The sequence below is a fragment of the Caretta caretta genome, chromosome 10 (assembly GCF_965140235.1).
Source record: "Caretta caretta isolate rCarCar2 chromosome 10, rCarCar1.hap1, whole genome shotgun sequence".
In the NCBI taxonomy this organism is placed as follows: Eukaryota; Metazoa; Chordata; order Testudines; family Cheloniidae; genus Caretta; species Caretta caretta.
In genome coordinates this window covers 62,126,680-62,147,277 of record NC_134215.1, presented here as the reverse complement: position 1 = coordinate 62,147,277, position 20,598 = coordinate 62,126,680, and the positions used below count along the sequence as shown (strand labels likewise).

General features: G+C 39.8%; 1 protein-coding gene across 6 annotated transcripts in view; it reads right to left on the bottom strand.

Moving 5' to 3' along the window:
* Positions 1-6,341: 6,341 nt before the first annotated feature.
* Positions 6,342-20,598, bottom strand: part of ATOSA (atos homolog A) — a 58,589-nt gene continuing 44,332 nt past the window's right edge. For all 6 annotated transcript variants that reach the window (XM_048866545.2, XM_048866542.2, XM_048866547.2 and 3 more), the window contains 4 exons: positions 19,771-19,929; positions 16,343-16,411; positions 14,426-14,625; positions 6,342-7,386 (listed from right to left, as the gene is read on the bottom strand). In XM_048866545.2, the coding sequence (XP_048722502.1) occupies positions 7,233-7,386; positions 14,426-14,625; positions 16,343-16,411; positions 19,771-19,929 (582 nt within the window). In that variant the 3' untranslated portion in view covers positions 6,342-7,232. The remainder of the gene's footprint in view (positions 7,387-14,425; positions 14,626-16,342; positions 16,412-19,770; positions 19,930-20,598) is intronic.

The following is a 20,598-nucleotide window of genomic DNA, read 5'->3' as shown; positions in this document are numbered from 1 at the left end:
TTGTCTTCCAAGATCTGTGAGAGTGAGGGATCATTTTTCAGAATAGGTTGTAAATCTTTGATGATGCGCTGGAGAGGTTTTAGTTGGGGGCTGAAGGTGACAGCTAGTGGCATTCTGTTATTTTCTTTGTTGGGCCTGTCCTGTAGTAGGTGACTTCTGGGTACTCTTCTGCCTCTGTCAGTCTGTTTCTTCACTTCAGCAGGTGGGTATTGTAGTTTTAAGAATGCTTGATAGAGCTCTTGTAGGTGTTTGTCTCTGTCTGAGGGATTGGAGCAAATGCAGTTGTATCTTAGAGCTTGGCTGTAGACAATGCATCGTGTGGTGTGTCCTGGATGGAAGCTGGAGGCACGTAGATAAGTATAGCGGTCAGTAGGTTTCCGGTATAGGGTGGTGTTTATGTGGCCATCACTTATTAGCACAGTAGTGTCCAGGAAATGGACCGCTTGTGTGGATTGGTCTAGGCTGAGGTTGATGGTGGGATGGAAATTGTTGAAATCATGGTGGAATTCCTCAAGGGCTTCTTTTCCATGGGTCCAGATGATGAAGATGTCATCAATGTAGCACAAGTAGAGTAGAGGTGTTAGGGGACGAGAGCTAAGGAAGCGTTGTTCTAAGTCAGCCATAAAAATGTTGGCATACTGTGGGGCCAAGCGGGTACCCATAGCAGTGCCGCTGACTCGAAGGTATATATTGTCCCCAAATGTGAAATAGTTGTGGGTGAGGACAAAGTCACAAAGGTCAGCCACCACGTTTGCCATGACATTATCGGGGATACTGTTCCTGATAGCTTGTAGTCCATCTTTGTGTGGAATGTTGGTGTAGAGGGCTTCTACATCCGTAGTGTCCACGAGGGTGTTTTCTGGAAGATCACTGATGGATTGTAGTTTCCTCAGAAAGTCAGAGGTGTCTTGAAGATAGGTGGGAGTGCTGGTAGGGTAGGGCCTGAGGACAGAGTCCACATAGCCAGCCAATCCTGCTGTCAGGGTGCCAATGCCTGAGATGATGGGGCGTCCAGGATTCCCAGCTTTATGGATCTTGGGAAGCAAATAAAATACCCCTGGTCTGGGTTCTAGGCATGTGTCTGCACAGATCTGTTCCTGTGCTTTTTCAGGGAGTTTCTTAAGCAGATGGTGTAGTTTCTTTTGGTACTCCTCAGTGGGATCAGAGGATAATGGCCTGTAGAATATGGAGTTAGAGAGCTGCCTAGCTTATTCATGGTGACGACAGCACCTCCTTTGTCAGCTTTTCTGATTATGATGTCAGAGTTGTTCCCGAGGCTGTTGATGGCGTTGTGTTCAGCACGGCTGAGGTTATGGGGCAAGTGATGCTGCTTTTCCCCTATTTCAGCCCGTGCACGTCAACGAAAGCAGTCTATGTAGAAGTCCAGTCTGTTGTTTCGACCTTCAGAAGGAGGTCCACGCCGAATCCTTCTTTTTGTAGTGTTGGTAGGAAGGATTCTGGTGGTTAGTGTGTTGTTCAGAGGCGTGTTGGAAATATTCTTTCAGTAAGAGACATCGAAAGTAGGATTCTAGGTCACCCCAGAACTGTATCATGTTCGTGGGCCTGGAGGGACAAAAGGAGAGGCCCCGATATAGGACAGACTCTTCTGCCGGGCTAATTCTCGCACTTTGCCTGCAGTGACAACAGGTCTCACCAAGAGACGAGGCCTCTGGTCAGGTTAATTGGTATGGTTCAGTTTCTACAGATCACACCCTTGTTCTAAAAATCAGGATGGACTACCAGAGAGAGACCACCACAGTAAATGCTGCTGTAACACTGATTATATTGTAAACATATATACTTTCCATGGACCATGATTGATTATTGTGTATTTGTATTTTTGCTAACACACGTGCTAGTTATTAGCCTAGAGCACATGGCGTGAGCTAAGATGTTTGTGTACTGTGGCACAGAAAGCATTGTATCTTGAGAGTAGCGGAAAACAGAAGCTGAAAGAAGCACTTTTATTAAAATAGGGAGTTTTTTTTTAAAAAAAAGATTCAGTCATCTTTTTGGTGTTTCCCCAACTTCCCTTGCCAATTCTGACAAATTTATAGTTAGCATGGCTATTGTGGCTGCTAGGATAAGAGGTCTTGCTGAAGGACCCAACTAAGATCAGAGCTATATTCTGCTGGGCACTGTGCAACTAACGTAAGAGCAAGAACTGTCCCACAGTGCAGTGATGAGTTTGTGATGTGGGAGCTGGAACTGAGACTAACCAAATTCGTCATCTCATAAAGGAGGTATCAAACGTATTAGATAGGAGGATCACTTTTTAATCCCTGCTGAGCTAGGTAGGATTCAAACTGGAAACTTACAAGTGAAAGGCTCTATAGCTCATTAGCAACAGCCAGAGCTAGCTAGACCCCTGTAAGCATTAACATAATACCTTTGAGAGTGAATCTGCTTTCTGGAAAACTAATTTATATTTCCAGAAATAAAAGTAAGTTCTGACCTTTTTGGAGCTTATATGGTATGATTCTTCCACCCTCTAGCCACACAGGCTTGATGGCAGAATGGACATGCCCTCTACAGTGTTTCCAGCTCTGTTGGGATTATCATCAGTCTGCTAGGTATGGCATTTTAAAGAAGGCATGGAAGGTTTGTGATGTTTGGTTGTTAATTGTTGTTGTGCTTGTTTTTTACCTTCAAAAAACCAGGAATCTCAGATTTGGTCATTCCTGTTTTTGCGGGGAGGGCTCTGGATGTGTCTTACACTTCAGCTGACTGGCAGACTTAAAGTCTTTCTTTCTCCAGAACATTGTAACAATCTGACTAAAATGTCTGTTCCATCTCTACTTTCATTGTCTTTGCTCTTGAAGTAATAATTTCATAGTTCTGTCAATCATCAGAATTTCTGATGTAAAAAAAATATAAAACAAGATACACAAGCCTTCATCCTAAGAGCATAAGGCCAATTTGTTTTCCTTTGCCTTCACCTTTAAAATCCTCTTGCAGTTTCAACCACAGAAACACTAACCCAAGAACCAATCCCTGTAACAAACCCCGTTGCCTTCTCTGTCTCCATATCTACTCTAGCGACACCATCAAAGGCTCATTCACCTGCACATCTACTAATGTGATATATGCCATCATGTGCCAGCAATGCCCCTCCGCCATGTACATTGGCCAAACCAGACAGTCTCTACGTAAAAGGATAAATGGAAACAAATCAGACATCAGGAATGGTAACGTACAAAACCCAGTAAGAGAACACTTCAATCTCCCTGGGCACTCAATAACAGATTTTAAAGTAGCCATTCTTCAACCAAAAAAACTTCAAAAACAGACTTCAAAGAGAAACTGCAGAACTACAATTCATTTGCAAATTTAACACCATCAATTTGGGCTTGAATAGGGACTGGGTGCAGTTGGCTCACTACAAAAGCAATTTTCCCTCTCTTGGTATTGACATCTCCTCATCAATTATTGGGGTGGACCACATCCACCCTGACTAAACTGGCCTTCAACATTGGTTCTCCACTTGTAAGGTAACTCCCTTCTCTTCATGTGCCAATATATTTTTATGCCTGTATCTGTAATTTTCACTCTATGCATTTGAAGAAGTGGGTTTTTTACCCATGAAAGCTTATGCCCAAATAAATCTGCTAGTCTTTTAGGTGCCACCGGACTCCTCAAACAGAAAGGGTCTCTCTCTCTCTCTCACACACCCCACCTGCCCTCACTTATTGTTCTAAACTTTACTGTAGTAGATATGTAAAGCACTATTGTGTTTTTACCAAATAGCAACATTCAGATGCTGAGTAAGATGATTCCTTTTTACAGAGCATTAGAGTACCCTCAGGCTGAAAGATGCTATATAAGCATGCAGTGTTTATTGTAAATTATGTAAAAGAGCTTGAAGCAGTAGACAGTTCTTCATTTTTGAAAAAGGCCCTACTACCTGTGATCTTTTACTTCCAGAGGGTGACAATGGGAAAAAGACATTTAATGACTGATGCTTTGATTACGTTAGCAAACTTTAAGAGCTATAATTCACCATTTCTGAAAATGTAACGATGGAAGCTAATGTGAGTTGGACTCTGGCATTTTTACTATGCTACTGCTACATGTAGTGAAGCAAGCATAGTTGGTGAATTTCAGTTCTACACTTTACAGCATAAACAAAAAGTTACATAAGTATAAAAAGAATAAAATATTGTATGCACAAGCAGAATTGTTGGACTCTAAACTCTTCAGGGTAGTGGCTGTCTTACTCTGTACATTTCCCAGCACGCTAGAGCAGAGGTGGTCAAACGATGGCCTGTGAGACACATCCAGCCCGCGGGACCCTCCTGCCTGGCCCCTGAGCTCCTGGACCAGGAGGCTAGCCCCCCGGCCCTCCCCTGCTGTTCCCCCTCTCCCACAGCGTCAGGCAGCCAGGCAGCACAGTTGCAGAGCTACGGCCAGATCCGGTACTCTGGGCGGCGTGACTGTAGCGCCGCCAGCCACCGGTGCTCCAGGCAGTGCAGGCAGGGGAGTTCAGGGGTGTGGATAGGTGTCGGGGGGGTCAGAGGGCAGGGAACACTCAGGGTTGGAGGTCTGGGGGTGGTCAGGGGACATGGAGCAGGGGGTGGTGGATGGGGCAGGAGTCCCGGGGGAGCCATCAGGGGGCGAGAAGTGGGGCGGGTCAGATAGGAGGCAGGGGCCGGGCCACACCTGGCTGTTTGGGGGGAGACAGCCTCCCCTAACCGGCCCTCCATACAATTTTGGAAACCTAATTTTGGAAACCCAACGTGGCCCTCAGGCAAAAAAGTCCGCCCGCCCCGGACTAGAGCCTGGATCTAATTAGGTCCTGTTTGCACAACTGTAATACAAATAAACAGTAGAAAACAAGCATGCCAATCATTTCAATATTAAATGGATTAGGTAATGATTTCAGTATTAAATGAAAAATTGCTATATCTACATTTAGAATTCTGTGTGAAATTTAGGTCAATTTAAAGCCTACTCTACAAGACTAACTTCACAATTTAACCAGCATGGAACAAAGATCCACATCTCTCTGTTCATCTAAAAAACACCAAAATTTCTCAGGAAAATGTAAAAGAAAGACAGAATGAAGCCATTTAAACTACTGTAGCATACCAACACTGAGCTGCAAATAACATATGATAATTGCTAATGGACAACTAAAGATTAATCGACCATAACTAGATTCTTTGGCCTCTTTTCATTAAAAAAAAAAAAAGAGTTCCATCTACGGTGTCCCTTGTTTCAATGCGGAAATTAGATATGAGAGTTTTTCCATCATCTCAGGTATGCACAGAATTATTGTGGTGGAATTTATGCTTCATGACATGTCATACACTAACTCCTCTGAAACATACTCTATACCTGAATAGCAGATGCAGAGAAAATAGGACACATTCTCATTGCTATTCCAGAAAGTAGTTATGTACACAGTACAGCTCCAGCACCTGAAGGTTTTGCTAACAGGGAACTTTTCCACAACTTCCTTTACAAGATTTGCACGTGACTGGAAGCTGTAGCTAGAATGTGATTTTGTACAGCTCTTCTCACATCTCCAGAAAGAAGTTTAGTTTTGATCTTCAAGACACTAATATAGCAGAAAAAAAAATCCTTCCAAGGTTATAAATTGGATTCTGCAAGCTATGCAACTACAGTAGTTCCAAGACAGCTGAAAATGTGTGAAATATCAGGAAAGTATAGTCTCGCTTGGTTTTACTGGAGGGCTTCTACAGGGTCTCAGGCAAGGTGTATTGAGTTCTTATCCTAATTGAAGGGGCTGAAAATTTAATAAATACTTCCTTTCTCCCGTGTTTATTGTGCGTTGGAACTATACTCCTAACAAACACTAAAATGTCCTTTTTATACCAGTAAGAGATACACTGATGTCAAAGAAGCTGTGTGGTACAGTGGTGATCAGATTCATTGAGGAATGAACATCTGAAAGCTTTTGCTAAATACTGGAAGAATTAGTATTCAACATTAATAAAAACTAGAACATTTAGTTATACAACTTTAAGGTCAAGGCAAGCAAGGGAAAAATGACAGCTTCTCACTAGCTCAGCTACACATCAGTTTAACTAACACTTAGTGTACTTCTGTTAGGTAAATATTATTTTGAGACACAGTTTTCATGAAAATAAGCTTTCAAATAAAATGACTATTGTAATCTGGGAAAGTATTTTGTTTCAGGAATATACATGTACTGGAGAGTATTTCATGTGATTGGTTGAGTGTTTACCAGTATTTGCTAATGCAGTACAATATACAACTTTATGTAGCCCCCTAGTGGCCTAAATGGAAAAAATCTATCAAATATACTTTTAAACGTACATGAAAATCCTCATCTAAAAATAAAACCAAACTACAAGTTTAATAGTTTTTGCATATATTTAAGATATAAGTACTAATTTGTTTTCACAGTACATTTTTAAACAATTGAGCAAATCAGGAATAGGATAATAATTTTGTATGACATTTTTATACTGATAACTAGAACAGAACCAGAAATGTTCTTAGTAGAGCATCCACTCGGGAAAAAAAAAGGAAATTAAAGGTGCAAAATATGAACTGGGTCAATGATTTGAACTAGCGAGTAGCTAAAGAAACACATTCTGCATTATGGCCGAATGTGCTGTAAGAGGACTTGTGTGTGGGAAGCAATGAGAATGGGGTGTCACCAAAATTAGAGAGAGAAAACGAGGAAAACCACATGCTTGCATAGTATGATAATGTTATGGAAGTTCAAAATTTCATCCTAATTTTCAATAACTTAAATGAATATCACTTAAAAACACATCACACAGAATTAAAGACTTCTGTATATATTTCAGATTTCAATATTATTAATGCAAAAAATACATATGATTTTACATAGGATTTGTGCTACATTAGAACACTAAAGACAAACATCACTTGAGTATTAAATGAAACATTAAATATTAAATAACTGAAAAATAAAATAAAAGGTGTAAACACTAAACTAACTTGGGAATTTGCTATTGCAACACATCCAATGAAGTGGTTTTAAACAGTACAAAAAGATTAGATTTAAGTATGTTTCCAGTCTACTTGGAATACACGAAGCTCATTCCAGAAACCTTTTACAAAAACTGGTCCAGGATCACAGAAGAGTATTGACTCTCACTTGAGCACTATTTTCATTTCTTTACATATTTAATTTTACACTGTATTCCATGCCAAAGTTTTGCTTGTAAACAGTAATCTGGTAATTCAGTTAATACTCTGATTTTCACTGCTTGCTAACATCTTGGAGAAAACTGAGGGTTTGTTGGAGATTCAGTGTAAGATTTGAGTTCATACGCAGCACCACTATCAACTTCCATTGATTTCCGGGAGAACAGGAGTCTTACATCTCTGTGGAGGTAGATCTTTCCAGATTTGGAACTCTGGAACCTACGAAGACAAAATATATATATAGTAAATAGTTTTTAAAAACTATCTGTAACTTCTAAACATCAAAACAGATACACCTTTACATGATAACTATACACACTTTTTAGAAGTAATTAATCAGGGCTATAGTGTTTGAACACATAAAAGTATGCATTAGTTGAGTAATGTGGCAAAATGAAACAGTGCAGGACATGAAAGTTTCCAGGCCCCACTCTGCTTCATACAGGAAATGCAGAATTACAATTCTTACAGCAGCTGAATGTAATGCTATTGCCCATACCATACAAACAAAAAAGGTATTACCCAACACACAGTTGCAGCTACTGTGGGTGCAATAACTGAACTTCTTGCTGCTTGTGCATGTAAAACCCTTAACTATGTGACCACAATGAAATAAAAGTACTGTGCCCATTTAAATGAGGAATAAAAGACAAAACATATAGACATGCCTTAACCAAGAAAGTGAAATCCTAGAGGTATCAAAAAAGCTGAAGGCTCTTATTGTAGCAGAACCATCAGCTTAACTGCGTGGGGGCAGTCAGGATGTATAAATAGACTCTATCCAATATTTGCATGAGGGGTAGTAGGCATAATATCATTCATCCACACAATTGTACTTAAGAGAATAAATCTGCTCCCCCATCTGAGGCTGCAGAGGGCCTTAACCACAGTGGAGCTGCAGGACATGGCTCTTGGCTGCTGTGAAGTTATGAGCCATTATTATCAATGTTTATTTGAACATACAAACATATTGCCATAAGTACACATGACCCTTTCCATGGTGGGTAAAGAATAAGGTAATGAGATTGTCGCAGTAGTTCACTGTGCAGTGCAGTATGTTAGTGCCTAATTTGAATTAGGATTTATATTAAAGAGGGAATTGAAGGATCTTCGCTTGAGATATTGTGGCAATGGTGGGTTGACTACATAGATGCATCAGCTGCAAATTATTTATGTCTTGAAGTGTCCCTCTGAAGTATTATCCCTTTCTGTTCATAGAATATCAGGGTTGGAAGGAACCTCAGGAGGTCATCTAGTCCAACCCCCTGCTCAAATCAGGGCCAATCCCGAATTTTTGCCCAAGATCTCTAAATGGCCCCCTCAAGGATTGAACTCACAACCCTGGGTTTAGCAAGCCAAAGCTCAAACCACTGAGCTATCCCTCCCCCGTTTTACAGATGGGGAAATGGAAGCACTTTTTCACTCCTCAAGCTTCTTACTCTCCATTAGTGAGACTCTTATTGCTGCTTTTTCTTTGGGGAACATCTATCATAAAGAATAATTTTGAATAGCCTTATCATTTGAACTTTGCTTCCCAAATAAGCAAAGAAGCTGACTGAAACATTTGGAAGGCAGCATTTATACGCCATGCAGGGATAGAGTGTAATGTCCAGGATGGGGCCTAGCTCACACTATGTCCTTAAGTAAAATTCTTGAAGAGCTGTGGAAGTTCCATTATAAGGAATGTGTCATGATAAGTAACCAAGTTAAAGCCAGCAGAAATTCTGGCAAATGGTATCTTTGCAGAGATATCAATATACAGGAAGCTTAACAGCAAAATAGGTGAACTAGAATGTCTGGCAGCACAAGAGGACCTTAAATGAAAATCATTACTAGACCACAGAAGAATGATATACAGAGGACACTGTATCACTTGCAAAACTCAAAATACAGAAAGATTAGATTGCAGAAGGGGGGAATATAGTGCTGTATCTGTAAGATTATAAAAAATCTAGTATGTTAAAATTTCTAAGGATTTTACAGTAGAATATAAGCACAAATCCCATATCAGAGAAATACAAATATCCTAGTAGGACTGTACTACCAGCCTCCAGATCTGGAAAAATCCTGAGAGTGCAATGCTGAAGAAGATCAACAAGACAACTAAGTGTAATAAAGCAGTAATAATTTGTGACTTCAGCTCCCCACCTATAAACATGTCATATGTCATATCAGGATAATATTTAGAGAAGCAATTTCTCAACACCTTCAACAATTACTTCTTTGAGCAACTAGTTCTTGGGCACACAAGAGGAGAGGCTATTCAACTTAGTTTTAATTAACATACAGTTCCAAGAAATAACTACAGCTTAGCCACTAAGTAATATAGTACTCATAACCTAAAGTAAGTTCCATTTGCAAAAGGGAGGGGTGTTCCAATATACAGGTGAGTCGCATCATACGCACATTTAACTTATGCGAATTCAACTATACGCGCTCGGCAAAAAACAAGAAAAATACTTGTAAATAGTGCGGGCGATTCTGCCCACCATTCCACTCAATGAGTGTATGCCCCGAGTGAGCGTGAGATGGGAGATGTGAATCTACTGTTCCCTCAGTCGGTCTCAGTTCCCGCATGCCTCTCATAGTGTGAGCATCTCGCTGCGCTGAGCGTGATTCAGGTGTTTAAAGATACGTATTTTTCATACAACATGGCCCCTAAACACAAGCCAACTACTTCATCTGGTGCTCAATCGAAGAAACAGCGATCTGTTCCAACGCTGGAGGAAAAACTGGCTGTGTTGGGCTTATTGAGAGACAGTATGTCGGTCTCCAACGTGGCGCATAAATATGGCTGCAACAAATCTAGCATCCATGCCATCAAGATGAGAGAGAGAGAAATTCGTCAAGCTGGGGCATCAAGTATTCCAATAATTGGTATGGTGATGAGCCAGGTGCATGATAAGACTTCAGTGAAGACTGAAAAGGCATTAAACTTATGGCTGGCAGACATGATACGTAAACATGTGGCAACACATTGCAAGAAAAGGCTCTTAGCCTCTACACGCTGTTCAAACCTCCCGTGCCCTAGAAGGCAAGAACAAAAATCTCCTGCCTGTGTTCTGGCAATCAAATAAAAAGGCTTGGGTAATGGCAGCATTATTTTTGGATTGGTTCCACAAGTGTTTCATTCCTGAGGTCAAGCAGTACCTCGAAGAGAAAGGACTTGACTTTAAAGTGTTGCTAATCGTAGACAATGCTCCTGGCCACCGTGCAGCTGGAGTTTGCGCATAACAATGCTGAAGTCGTCTTTCTACCGCCCAATACCACCTCCATCCCCTCAACCAAGGCGTGATTCGTTGTTTCAAGGCCACATACACGAGGCTTACGTTCTCACAGATACGTAGCACTATGGATGCTGATCCCAATCTTAATGTGATGGAGTGTTGGAAGTCCTTCAACATTGCCGATTGCACCACTTATATTAAACAGGCAATGGATGCAATCAAGCCTGAAACAGTCAATGCATGTTGGCTATAGAAAGAATGTGTGAATGATTTTAAGGGTTTTCCGACCATTGACAAAGAAGTGAAACGCATTGTTCAGGTGGCCAGGGAAGTGGGTGGTGATGGCTTTGTCGACATCCTTGAGGAAGGTATTGAAGAATTAATTGAGAGTCATAGAGAAACATTGACTAACGAAGAGGTAGAGGAACTGATAAAATCGTCCACAGAAGACGAAGATAACAATGACGAACTGGAAGAGCCTGCAAGTTGGAATCTTCATAAATTTGCTGAAGTGTTCCAAGCAGCGAAATACTTGAATGATTTAATTTCTGAATACAATCTCTCAATGGAACGAAGCCTCAAAATCACACGTAGTATTACGGACGATTTGAGACCATATCAAGAAATATTTGAGCAGCTCAAGAGACAACAGCGACAGTTGCCAATCACCATGTTTTTCAAGGAAAAACAACCAGCAGCAGATTAGCCTACGCAATCAACTTCTCGAGCTGAACCACAGCCAAACACTTTGTCTATGACTCACTCTCCATCACCCAAGCTCTCTGTCACCTCCATCTCCTAGACTGACATCAAGCCCTGATGACCCCCTGTAATTACCCCCATAATTAAAAATACAGTACTGTAAAATGATATTTTGCATATGTACTCTATTATATAGTGTACATTACTGTATACATTATACATATTACTGTACAGGGTTGTATACACAAAACCATGTACAGTATACTGTACTTTGTGGGCAATTTAAGGGATTTTCAAGGGTAATTTTGACGATACGCGATTTTCGCCTTACGCGCGGACTTTAGAACCTAACCTAACCCAACTCCCGCGGATGATGCAACTCCACTGTATAGCACTGTGGCACCCTTTAGAAAGGATGGATTAAAATAGTAAATTAAAAAATGAATCAATAAAAGATATGCTGTGGCTAGGTTACTCTTTAATTGACTATTTAGAAGCCTCCGAAGCTTCTGGTACCGGTCACTGTCAAAGACAGGATACTGGATTAGATGGACCCTAGGTCTGATCTGGACTCACAATTCTTACATCCCTGTAAGTCTGAATATAATACAAAATTCTTTCTGGCTTGAGACTTGGCAGGCAAATATTTTCAAAGGCTTCTAAAACTGCAGGTACAACTGAGATTTTGCATAGGAAAGCAGCTTTACTTTTCTCTTCAAACTGCATTTTGGGCCTTCATAGATACTGTATCTTCTAGTACAAATATACTCCGTAAGAGTACCCAAGAGTTTCTGAACACACAAAAACATGGGTGTGAAAAACTGCACAAGCAAAACTAAACATGAAGTTTAAAAGGATGCTTTTAAAAATTTGACTGTGTCAAGTTTCAGCCTTGGGCAAATGTTTTTGCTGAGTTACAATCACTTTAAAAGAACCTATTATAATAGAAGTGCTGACATAACCTTAATTAGTACCTCACAAACAGATGCTGCCACAATGCAGTTTACAGTTCTGTGACTTCATTTCTTTTTGAGCAAAACATATATATAGTTTCAGCAAGTAAAATTAAGTTACTTGTTTTCAACCTACTATTACTATAAAGAAGCCAAACATTTCCAGGCCAACTTCAACTATGAAAACAAAATTAATGTGCTTTCTTTTTTTATATAGATGATTTTGGTAGAACCAATATAAAGGGAGGCACATTGTTTTAAACAAATGCTTTAAAATAACTTATGTATTTTTATATAAATGATACATTGGTAAAAATGCTTATTCTTGCATCTCTAACAAATCTTTACATATCAGTCAGCATGAAATATGATCTACTGTAAAATTCAGAGTATCCTGTTTTATACCTTCTAATGGTTCAACACTGTTGGAAATTAAAGTTAATATTTTGAGAAACTCCATATATTTCTCTTATTAGAATTGCTTATTATTTGGCTCTGAATCTCAAGCAGAAAAGACTGGTGATATAGCCATCAGATGGTCACCAGCAAGGTGAACATCTAACCATTATAGATGAGATCATACAGCCAACTGATTGCTCATTTTAGTGGTTTTTTTTGCAGAACACCAATGGCAAATCCATAACTTCTTTCCTACCATAGATCTAAATGCTGAGCCCAATTACATGCGTATTCTAGGGCCACATGAAGTAGAAATGCTGCCCTTCTGATAGGCTAAGTAGTGGGGAAGCCTATGAAGGAAGACTGTATATCTTCATGTATGACACGGGTATAATCTACACAGCAACTACCTGGACAAGACCATGGAGAAGGAAAAAAAAGGGCATTTTACTTACTGAACTAGCAAAGCACAAATCTATGAATTAAACTGGAAGAGGAACCAAGAAGTGGCCCGTACCTGCTATTCCTCTACCTCTACACCCCAAAAATCACTCTGCCACCATCAATTATGGTACACTTCAGAATTTTATGCCTCAGTTCCTTTGCATCGATTCAGCAATTCATGTAAGCAAAGCCCTTTTACCTGGGCTCAGCTCAGTTTTTCAGGACTGGTTCCACAGGGAAGTTTATTTTTGGGGAAAGGCTAAGTGATGCGCTGTGAGTTAGTGAGCTCTGGTCGACTGAATGCCAATCCAGACTACAATTCAAAATTTGGTGATCTCATTATGATCTCTATTTGTCCACTTCAGGAAACCAATATACAATTTATCAAGTATTTGTCAACTTCTACTTATGGGAATTCCAGGGCTAGACTTAAGATGCACAAAGCTGTGTAAGAAAACTGGCTTGGGAAAAAACTGGTGCTACTAAGCAGGGGCATTCATGAGCATTACATTAATTAATTACAAAATAATGGGAGGATAGCAAGTTTGCGATATGAGTAAGGGTAACCTTTGTTAAAGATGCAAAGCAATGAAAAAATATTTCTTAATTAGGCCCTAATATTCCTTATTTTTAACTCTTTTGGTGCTTAAACCTGAAATTATAATGGACACTATACCTCCTTTTGACAGTCTTCATTTTGTTATACTAATTAATCTTAAAGTGTCAACTATTATCAAGTTTGAAGAGCTGCAATCAGATCATCATCTTTGCATTTCTAGGTGGTCTTTTTTGCCACAGTGCTGTAGGTACAAGACTGCAAATAGCATAAGGACAAGGTGCATCAGATCTGGCATCCATCTCATTGACAGGATAGACAAATATTCCTCCCTTTGGCTTTATATAGCAGCCTTCATTACAGCCAGAGTAACAAGAAGATAGTGTTTGGTTTCAAGCAGCCTTTAAGTATTCACACAATCGTCCCAAAGTTCTTCATAAAGTTAAGAATGTATAAGTCATAGTGCAGTAAGTGTGTAAACAAATGAAACAGTTATTTTGTTTTTATCAATAGGTTAGAGAGTGCCTTTCATGTAAGAACCCATTTTACTGAGCAGGAGGCATGGGTCAGGATACTGGGGTTTTATCCCATACTCTATTAAAAAGAGCCACATAGGATTCGTAGCTTCTACTTAGACAACCACCACAGATAGGATCCTACTGTAAGACACCTTAGAGAAAGATACATTTATCCAGCGAAGACGGTGTCTGGATCAGTATGCAGAGGAATTAGTAATATGCAAGACTGCACCACTGGCTGGAATGCCAAGAAACAGTCTTAAATTTAACCAAGTTTCTCCTCAAAGTCCCAATTATCTACTATCATTTTTCCTCACAGTCTCTACTGTTAACTACAAATTCTCACTGAAGAGAAAGTTAAAAGCATTCTATTTTTAATAAGGCTCTATTGTTTGCATGGCAGTTATAAATTCAGGACTGAAGTAAGTGAATTATTTTGTTTTACTCTGAGGATCTTACCTCAGATGTATGAGGTAGCGTAGTAGTCTTTCTTCAGTCTGCCGAATGTTTTCTTTATTGATGCTTCTCTTTACTTCTCGTCTCACAGGAACAGAAAAAGTCCTTTGCCGTAGGAATGTTTGATGATTGGCTGGCATCTCTCGTAAGTCATAGATCACCACAAACATTTTCACCACAGTCTTATTAGGGTTAAATAAGGTCTGAAAAAGACAAACAGTTATTTTAGAAAATAAAGCTGATTCATAGAGTCACTGAATAATAAAGGGTGACAAGATATGAGAATTCAGTGTGCCAATTAATAATTATGGTTCAGATTCACTGGATGGCTTCTGTGCGCTCTGTTCCCTTGTTTTATATAGGAAGTTAATTTAAAGATTACTGTTTAGCCTGTATTTCTACACTTCAGCTACTGGCAACTGAACTGTCCATTTTTTCCCCTCACATTAACGTAATTAAAGGAGGTCATAAGCACAAACTAGTTCTTCATGTAAGAGACAGACTCTTACTACTTTGGTAATCAACACAAACTTCTGTTTGCTCCTTGTGTCAACTTTCTGTTTAGATTATTTTCTGACCTTAATGCTGTGTTTCCAGTAATTACAATGGTCTGCTACAGATTTAAAGAATCCTGAATTCATATGTTGTGATCCTGCATTGGATTCATCAAGGAGATGTACAGTGTTGGTTTTAGATTATGTTGTTTGGTTTGCTTACCAATTTCTGGAGTATAGTTCTAATAATTTTCAATTTTTAACGTTTATAGAAAACTAGGGCTTGTTGAAATATTGAGATGTGATATTATGCTTAGGCACAAATACGGATTTGATACAAATAATGAAAACCAGAAGTAATTAGAAATATATTAAAATTCAGATAATGGACTAGATTTTTGTGCCTTTTTATTATTTATTATTATTATTATTATTATTATTATTAAAGACCACAAAGAAAGCAGTTACAAATTAGGGGCCTGAATCTTGGATAACTTACCTCAGACTCTCTCATGGGATACGTTTAAAATTTATGGTGAATTTGCCATGAGTTACTAGCATGTACACACTTATGCATTGAAAAACAATCACAATATGATAGTACCTACACAGCTTCATATTCAGCAACCCAAGTCCCAATCTGGTGGACATCTCTTTAACCAAATAACCTATTTTTTTTTTCCACCAGGGAGCTCCTTGGTGCCAGTGGTTTTGGTGTGTCCACAGGTGGCATCTGATATTGCTCCAGGAAAAGTTAAGTCACAGTGAGAAATGATTAAAATATATAAAGATTAATCCCACCATCCAAGGCCCTCCATCCCACTGAAAAACAAACAAACAAACAAACCCCATAGCAAAAATCCACTGATCTTTCTTGAGATCCTCTTAACAGACCTAAGAGATGTAAAAGCACCAGGTTTTAGCCACGTGACTATATACTGTAGCATCATGCACTGTGTTCTCCTTTCTTGTTTCTATATATGAGTGCATACACACTAGTATGCATCTTATTATGCTGTATGCACACTTGGCATGTATAACACACCCATACAAGTCATACATTTCACACGTGTTTAATGTAACACACATATACAAGCTCTCCAGCAAATAAGGTCTCTAAAAATCTCCTTTTGTAATCTGTATTGAGTATTAAGGAAATTCAGAACTTCACAAGAAAATATAAGCATTACTGGTCAACCATGTTTATCTTTAAGTGGCATTTTTCCTGGCAGTAATTAACATATAGCCACCAGTCTGATAAATTAACATTAGTGCTTTTTCTCTTTGAGAGCTTAGTGTGGAAAAGCAGGGAATCTTCTAGCAGAAATGCAGTCTGTTACTTACTGATGCTGCAGCAGCAGCAAATGCTTAGTTGTGTATGTTTGGGAGAGAACTGTTATGCAATTGTATGCTATAAAATACATACCACTTGTATGGTTCCTGAAGGAGGTACCCGATAACCCCTTTTACCAAGGGTTTCTAAAGTAATCACACCCTTAGGGAAAAAAATAGATGACAAGTTTAGGATATAAACACTTGTAAAATATTAGCATATGAGAATGTTGTATCCATGTAACTATAGGCATTAAATATATTGACAGTTATTTTTTAAACTGAACTAATGAGTGGGGAGGCCACTCCATCCACAAGATGCTATTACAGTCAGTACCATGGATCTTACAACTGTAAACTAGAAGATTATAAACAGTATGACAGGCCCAAATTTTCAGTTTGGGCCAAACTCTGATTTTTCAAATCATACTCATAGACTTCAAGGCCAGAAGAGATCATGATCATCTACTCTGACCTCTTGCACATTGCAGGCCACAGAACCTCACCCACTCACTCCTGTAATAGACCCATAACCTCTGGCTGAGTTACTGAAGTCCTCAAATCTTGATTCAAAGACTTCTAATTACAGGGAATCCACCATTTACTGTAGTTCAAACCAGCAAGTGACCTGTGCCTCACACTGCAGAGGAAGGCAACCCCCCCACCCCAGGGTATCTGCCAATCCAACTTTGGGAGAAATTCCTTCCTGACCCCAAATATGGCAATCAGTAAGACCCACCAGACAGACACCTGGGAAAGAAATCCCTGTAGTAACTCATAGCCTTCCCCATCAAGCATCCCATCTCTGGTTGTTGGAGATACTGTATTTGCTAAAAAGAGCCATGGATTGGCCATCTTCTACTAGCAAACAAAAACTATGTTTAATGACACTTTAAGTTATGGTAGGATACAAACTAATGACCCAAGACTTTGATAAAATGGAAATAAGTTAAGGGGAAAGAATTGTGCATTTCTTTCCAGCTCCTTATTGTTTACCACACTATCAATAACAAACTCCAACACTCCATATGACTTTCACTTCCCTCTTTAACACAGATCAAAAACATTCCCCAATTTCATCATAAGAACATAAGAATGGCCATACTGGGTCAGACCAAAGGTCCATCCAGCCCAGTATCCTGTCTGCTGACAGTGGCCAATGCCAGGTTTACTCCCTCTGGGGCACCGAACAGGTAATGATCAAGTGATCTCTCTCCTGCCATCCATCTCCACCCTCTGACAAACAGAGGCTAGGGACACCATTCTTTACCCATCCTGGCTAACATCCATTAATGGACTTAACCTCCATGAATTTATCTAGTTCTCTTTTAAACCCCGTTATAGTCCTAGCCTTCACAACCTCCTCAGGCATAGAGTTCCACAGGTTGACTGTGCGCAGTGTGAAGAAGAAGAACTTCCTTTTATTTGTTTTAAACCTGCTGCCCATCAAGCTTGCATTCCAATGCAAAACCTTATCAATTATACCAACAGAACAGCACATCTGACCAGCTCTCATTCCATGCATTTGGGAAGTTGTTCTGTTGAGATCACTGTTAAGGTTTTGCATTAAAGTGCAAGTTTGATAGTATGCAATGTTTTATGTGCACAAAAGTGAGCATGCAAAATAGCAGAGCAGGGCAGAAAAACAGAAACAATCTTTTTGATAGTGAAGGCTATAGATAAATGTTGTACTAGTTCGGTGATGCACAACCATAACATTACATGATTTATTTACAGCATGTGGAGAAGAATCAGAACAATGAAGTCCAGCTAATAAAACAAGCGAGGGTGCTTTAGCCAGAATCCAGAATCCACTGCATGACCTGAAAACCGCTATATGAAATAATCCTAGGGAGATGAAAGCAAAGGAAAGGTGTTTGCTTTCAGTGAGATGAGAGGATGAAAAAAAAAAAAAAAAAAAAGCCAAGCAAAAAAAATGTAACTACTCCCCTCAAACTTAAAACAGAAAAACCAAAAGATTCCTCTCTCTCTCTCATTTTTTAAAGCCTTTTCATATTTTTCAACATCTTGTTCTTGAAAAATACATGTTATCTAAGATTTATGCTTGAAAATACACATTTAGCTAGGATTTAGTTTAAGAATGGGATTTCAGAAGGGCTCCTAAATTGCTAAATAATTTACATAGGCACTTAAAGATCTTATTTACCATAGGCACACTAAAATCTGTAACTCAAAATTGGATCTGTTACCCACATCATTTCAACTTTTCCTACCAAGGAGCCTATAACAAACTGAGGCAAGCTACTGTATTTCTCCACAAAACACTGGCATATATTAGGCCCTTTTGCTTTTCAGCATATAGGGTTTTGAAGTGTACAAGAATATTGCTGTCACAGTAGAAATGCAGGGCAGAGGCACAGTGGAACTTTGTTGTTCATATCCACTAATTAAACCACAGCTGATAGGGGTCGTTTTAGTTTTCCAGCTTTGGTAGTACAGGTCAATCAACTTTTTGACTCCAAAGGGTGTGCCTGCAACTGGCTAGGAGCATGAGGGCCACATGCATATATTAACACACTTGCCTAATCATAGAATCATAGAATATCAGGGTTGGAAGGGACCCCAGAAGGTCATCTAGTCCAACCCCCTGCTCGAAGCAGGACCAATTCCCAGTTAAATCATCCCAGCCAGGGCTTTGTCAAGCCTGACCTTAAAAACCTCTAAGGAAGGAGATTCTACCACCTCCCTAGGTAACGCATTCCAGTGTTTCACCACCCTCTTAGTGAAAAAGTTTTTCCTAATATCCAATCTAGACCTCCCCCACTGCAACTTGAGACCATTACTCCTCGTTCTGTCATCTGCTACCATTGAGAACAGTCTAGAGCCATCCTCTTTGGAACCCCCTTTCAGGTAGTTGAAAGCAGCTATCAAATCCCCCCTCATTCTTCTCTTCTGCAGGCTAAACAATCCCAGCGCCCTCAGCCTCTCCTCATAACTCATGTGTTCCAGACCCCTAATCATTTTTGTTGCCCTTCGCTGGACTCTCTCCAATTTATCCACATCCTTCTTGAAGTGTGGGGCCCAAAACTGGACACAGTACTCCAGATGAGGCCTCACCAATGTCGAATAGAGGGGGACGATCACGTCCCTCGATCTGCTCGCTATGCCCCTACTTATACATCCCAAAATGCCATTGGCCTTCTTGGCAACAAGGGCACACTGCTGACTCATATCCAGCTTCTCGTCCACTGTCACTGTGCACTGTCAACTAATGAAGTGCACAGCCTTAATGTTTGTTTGTAGGTGCATATTTTTACTGGAGAAATTAAGTTATGCAAGTTCACTAAGAACAAAAGCCTATAGTTAATCAGCTTTGTCCTCATCCCAGAGTTATAGGAATAAAGTGGCTATAAAGTGTTATATTTGGCCCTCACGCCAGACTTCAAGCTGCTTTATACAGAACAGATTCTGAGAAAGAGCTAGTCAGACTCTCTAAAATGTGCAGACATTTCCGTTAGATTTTTGCAGAAGAAAGTAGAAAAAAATCAAACACACACATACCATATAGGGAGAGGGTGCATTATCATCTGAAACACTGTAGAATGACACTTCGACTGGAAGAGTCATGTGCGTAGGGCAAAAGACTCCACTTGCTCCCACCTCAGCAGTGAAGCCATCAACAATGCCTAGAGGATCTAAACGATAGTTCAAGACAGACTCCTGAAAGACCAAAATGCACACATGCATCTAGTTAAGTATACAGCATAGAAAACAGAGCAAAAAGTTATTGCCAAACTTCTATGTAAAGTTTAATTTGTAATTAAATTATTGCCAGTTATCATACACAGCTGTCACAGTCATCTTCCTCATTCTTTTTAAAATAAAGGGTATCAAGAGTGACTTTCCCCTGAATAGAAGTGTAAGTAAAGACAGACACAACATAGAGCATAGATTTCCTTTGTCCCATTCTTCTGCCATGTGCTGGGCTTGGGCACAATAGCAGCCACTGCACTTACAGCACTTGAGGACTCCACAAGGCTAGTACTGCTGCCTGCATTAGCCTCTCCCACGAGAGCCCCAACTCTGTACATGCATGTAGCAAGGAGTGGACACTGTACTGCCAGCAAGGGCAGTGCAGTGACTGTGCTCTCTCTGCATTCCTCAGGGCACAGGGAGGCACTGTACCTGCTTCAGGCACAAGGACACCCAATGTAGGGTTGTACTTTAAAAGACATAATATAGCCCATAATGGGCCAAATCCTGTAATCCTTGCTCAGGCAAAACTTCCAGTAACTTCAAATGGGAAATTTGTGAGCATAAGAACTTCATTGTTTGGGCTACTGTGAGGGGACTTGGCCAAAAATCATAACCAAATCAAAAACATACCTC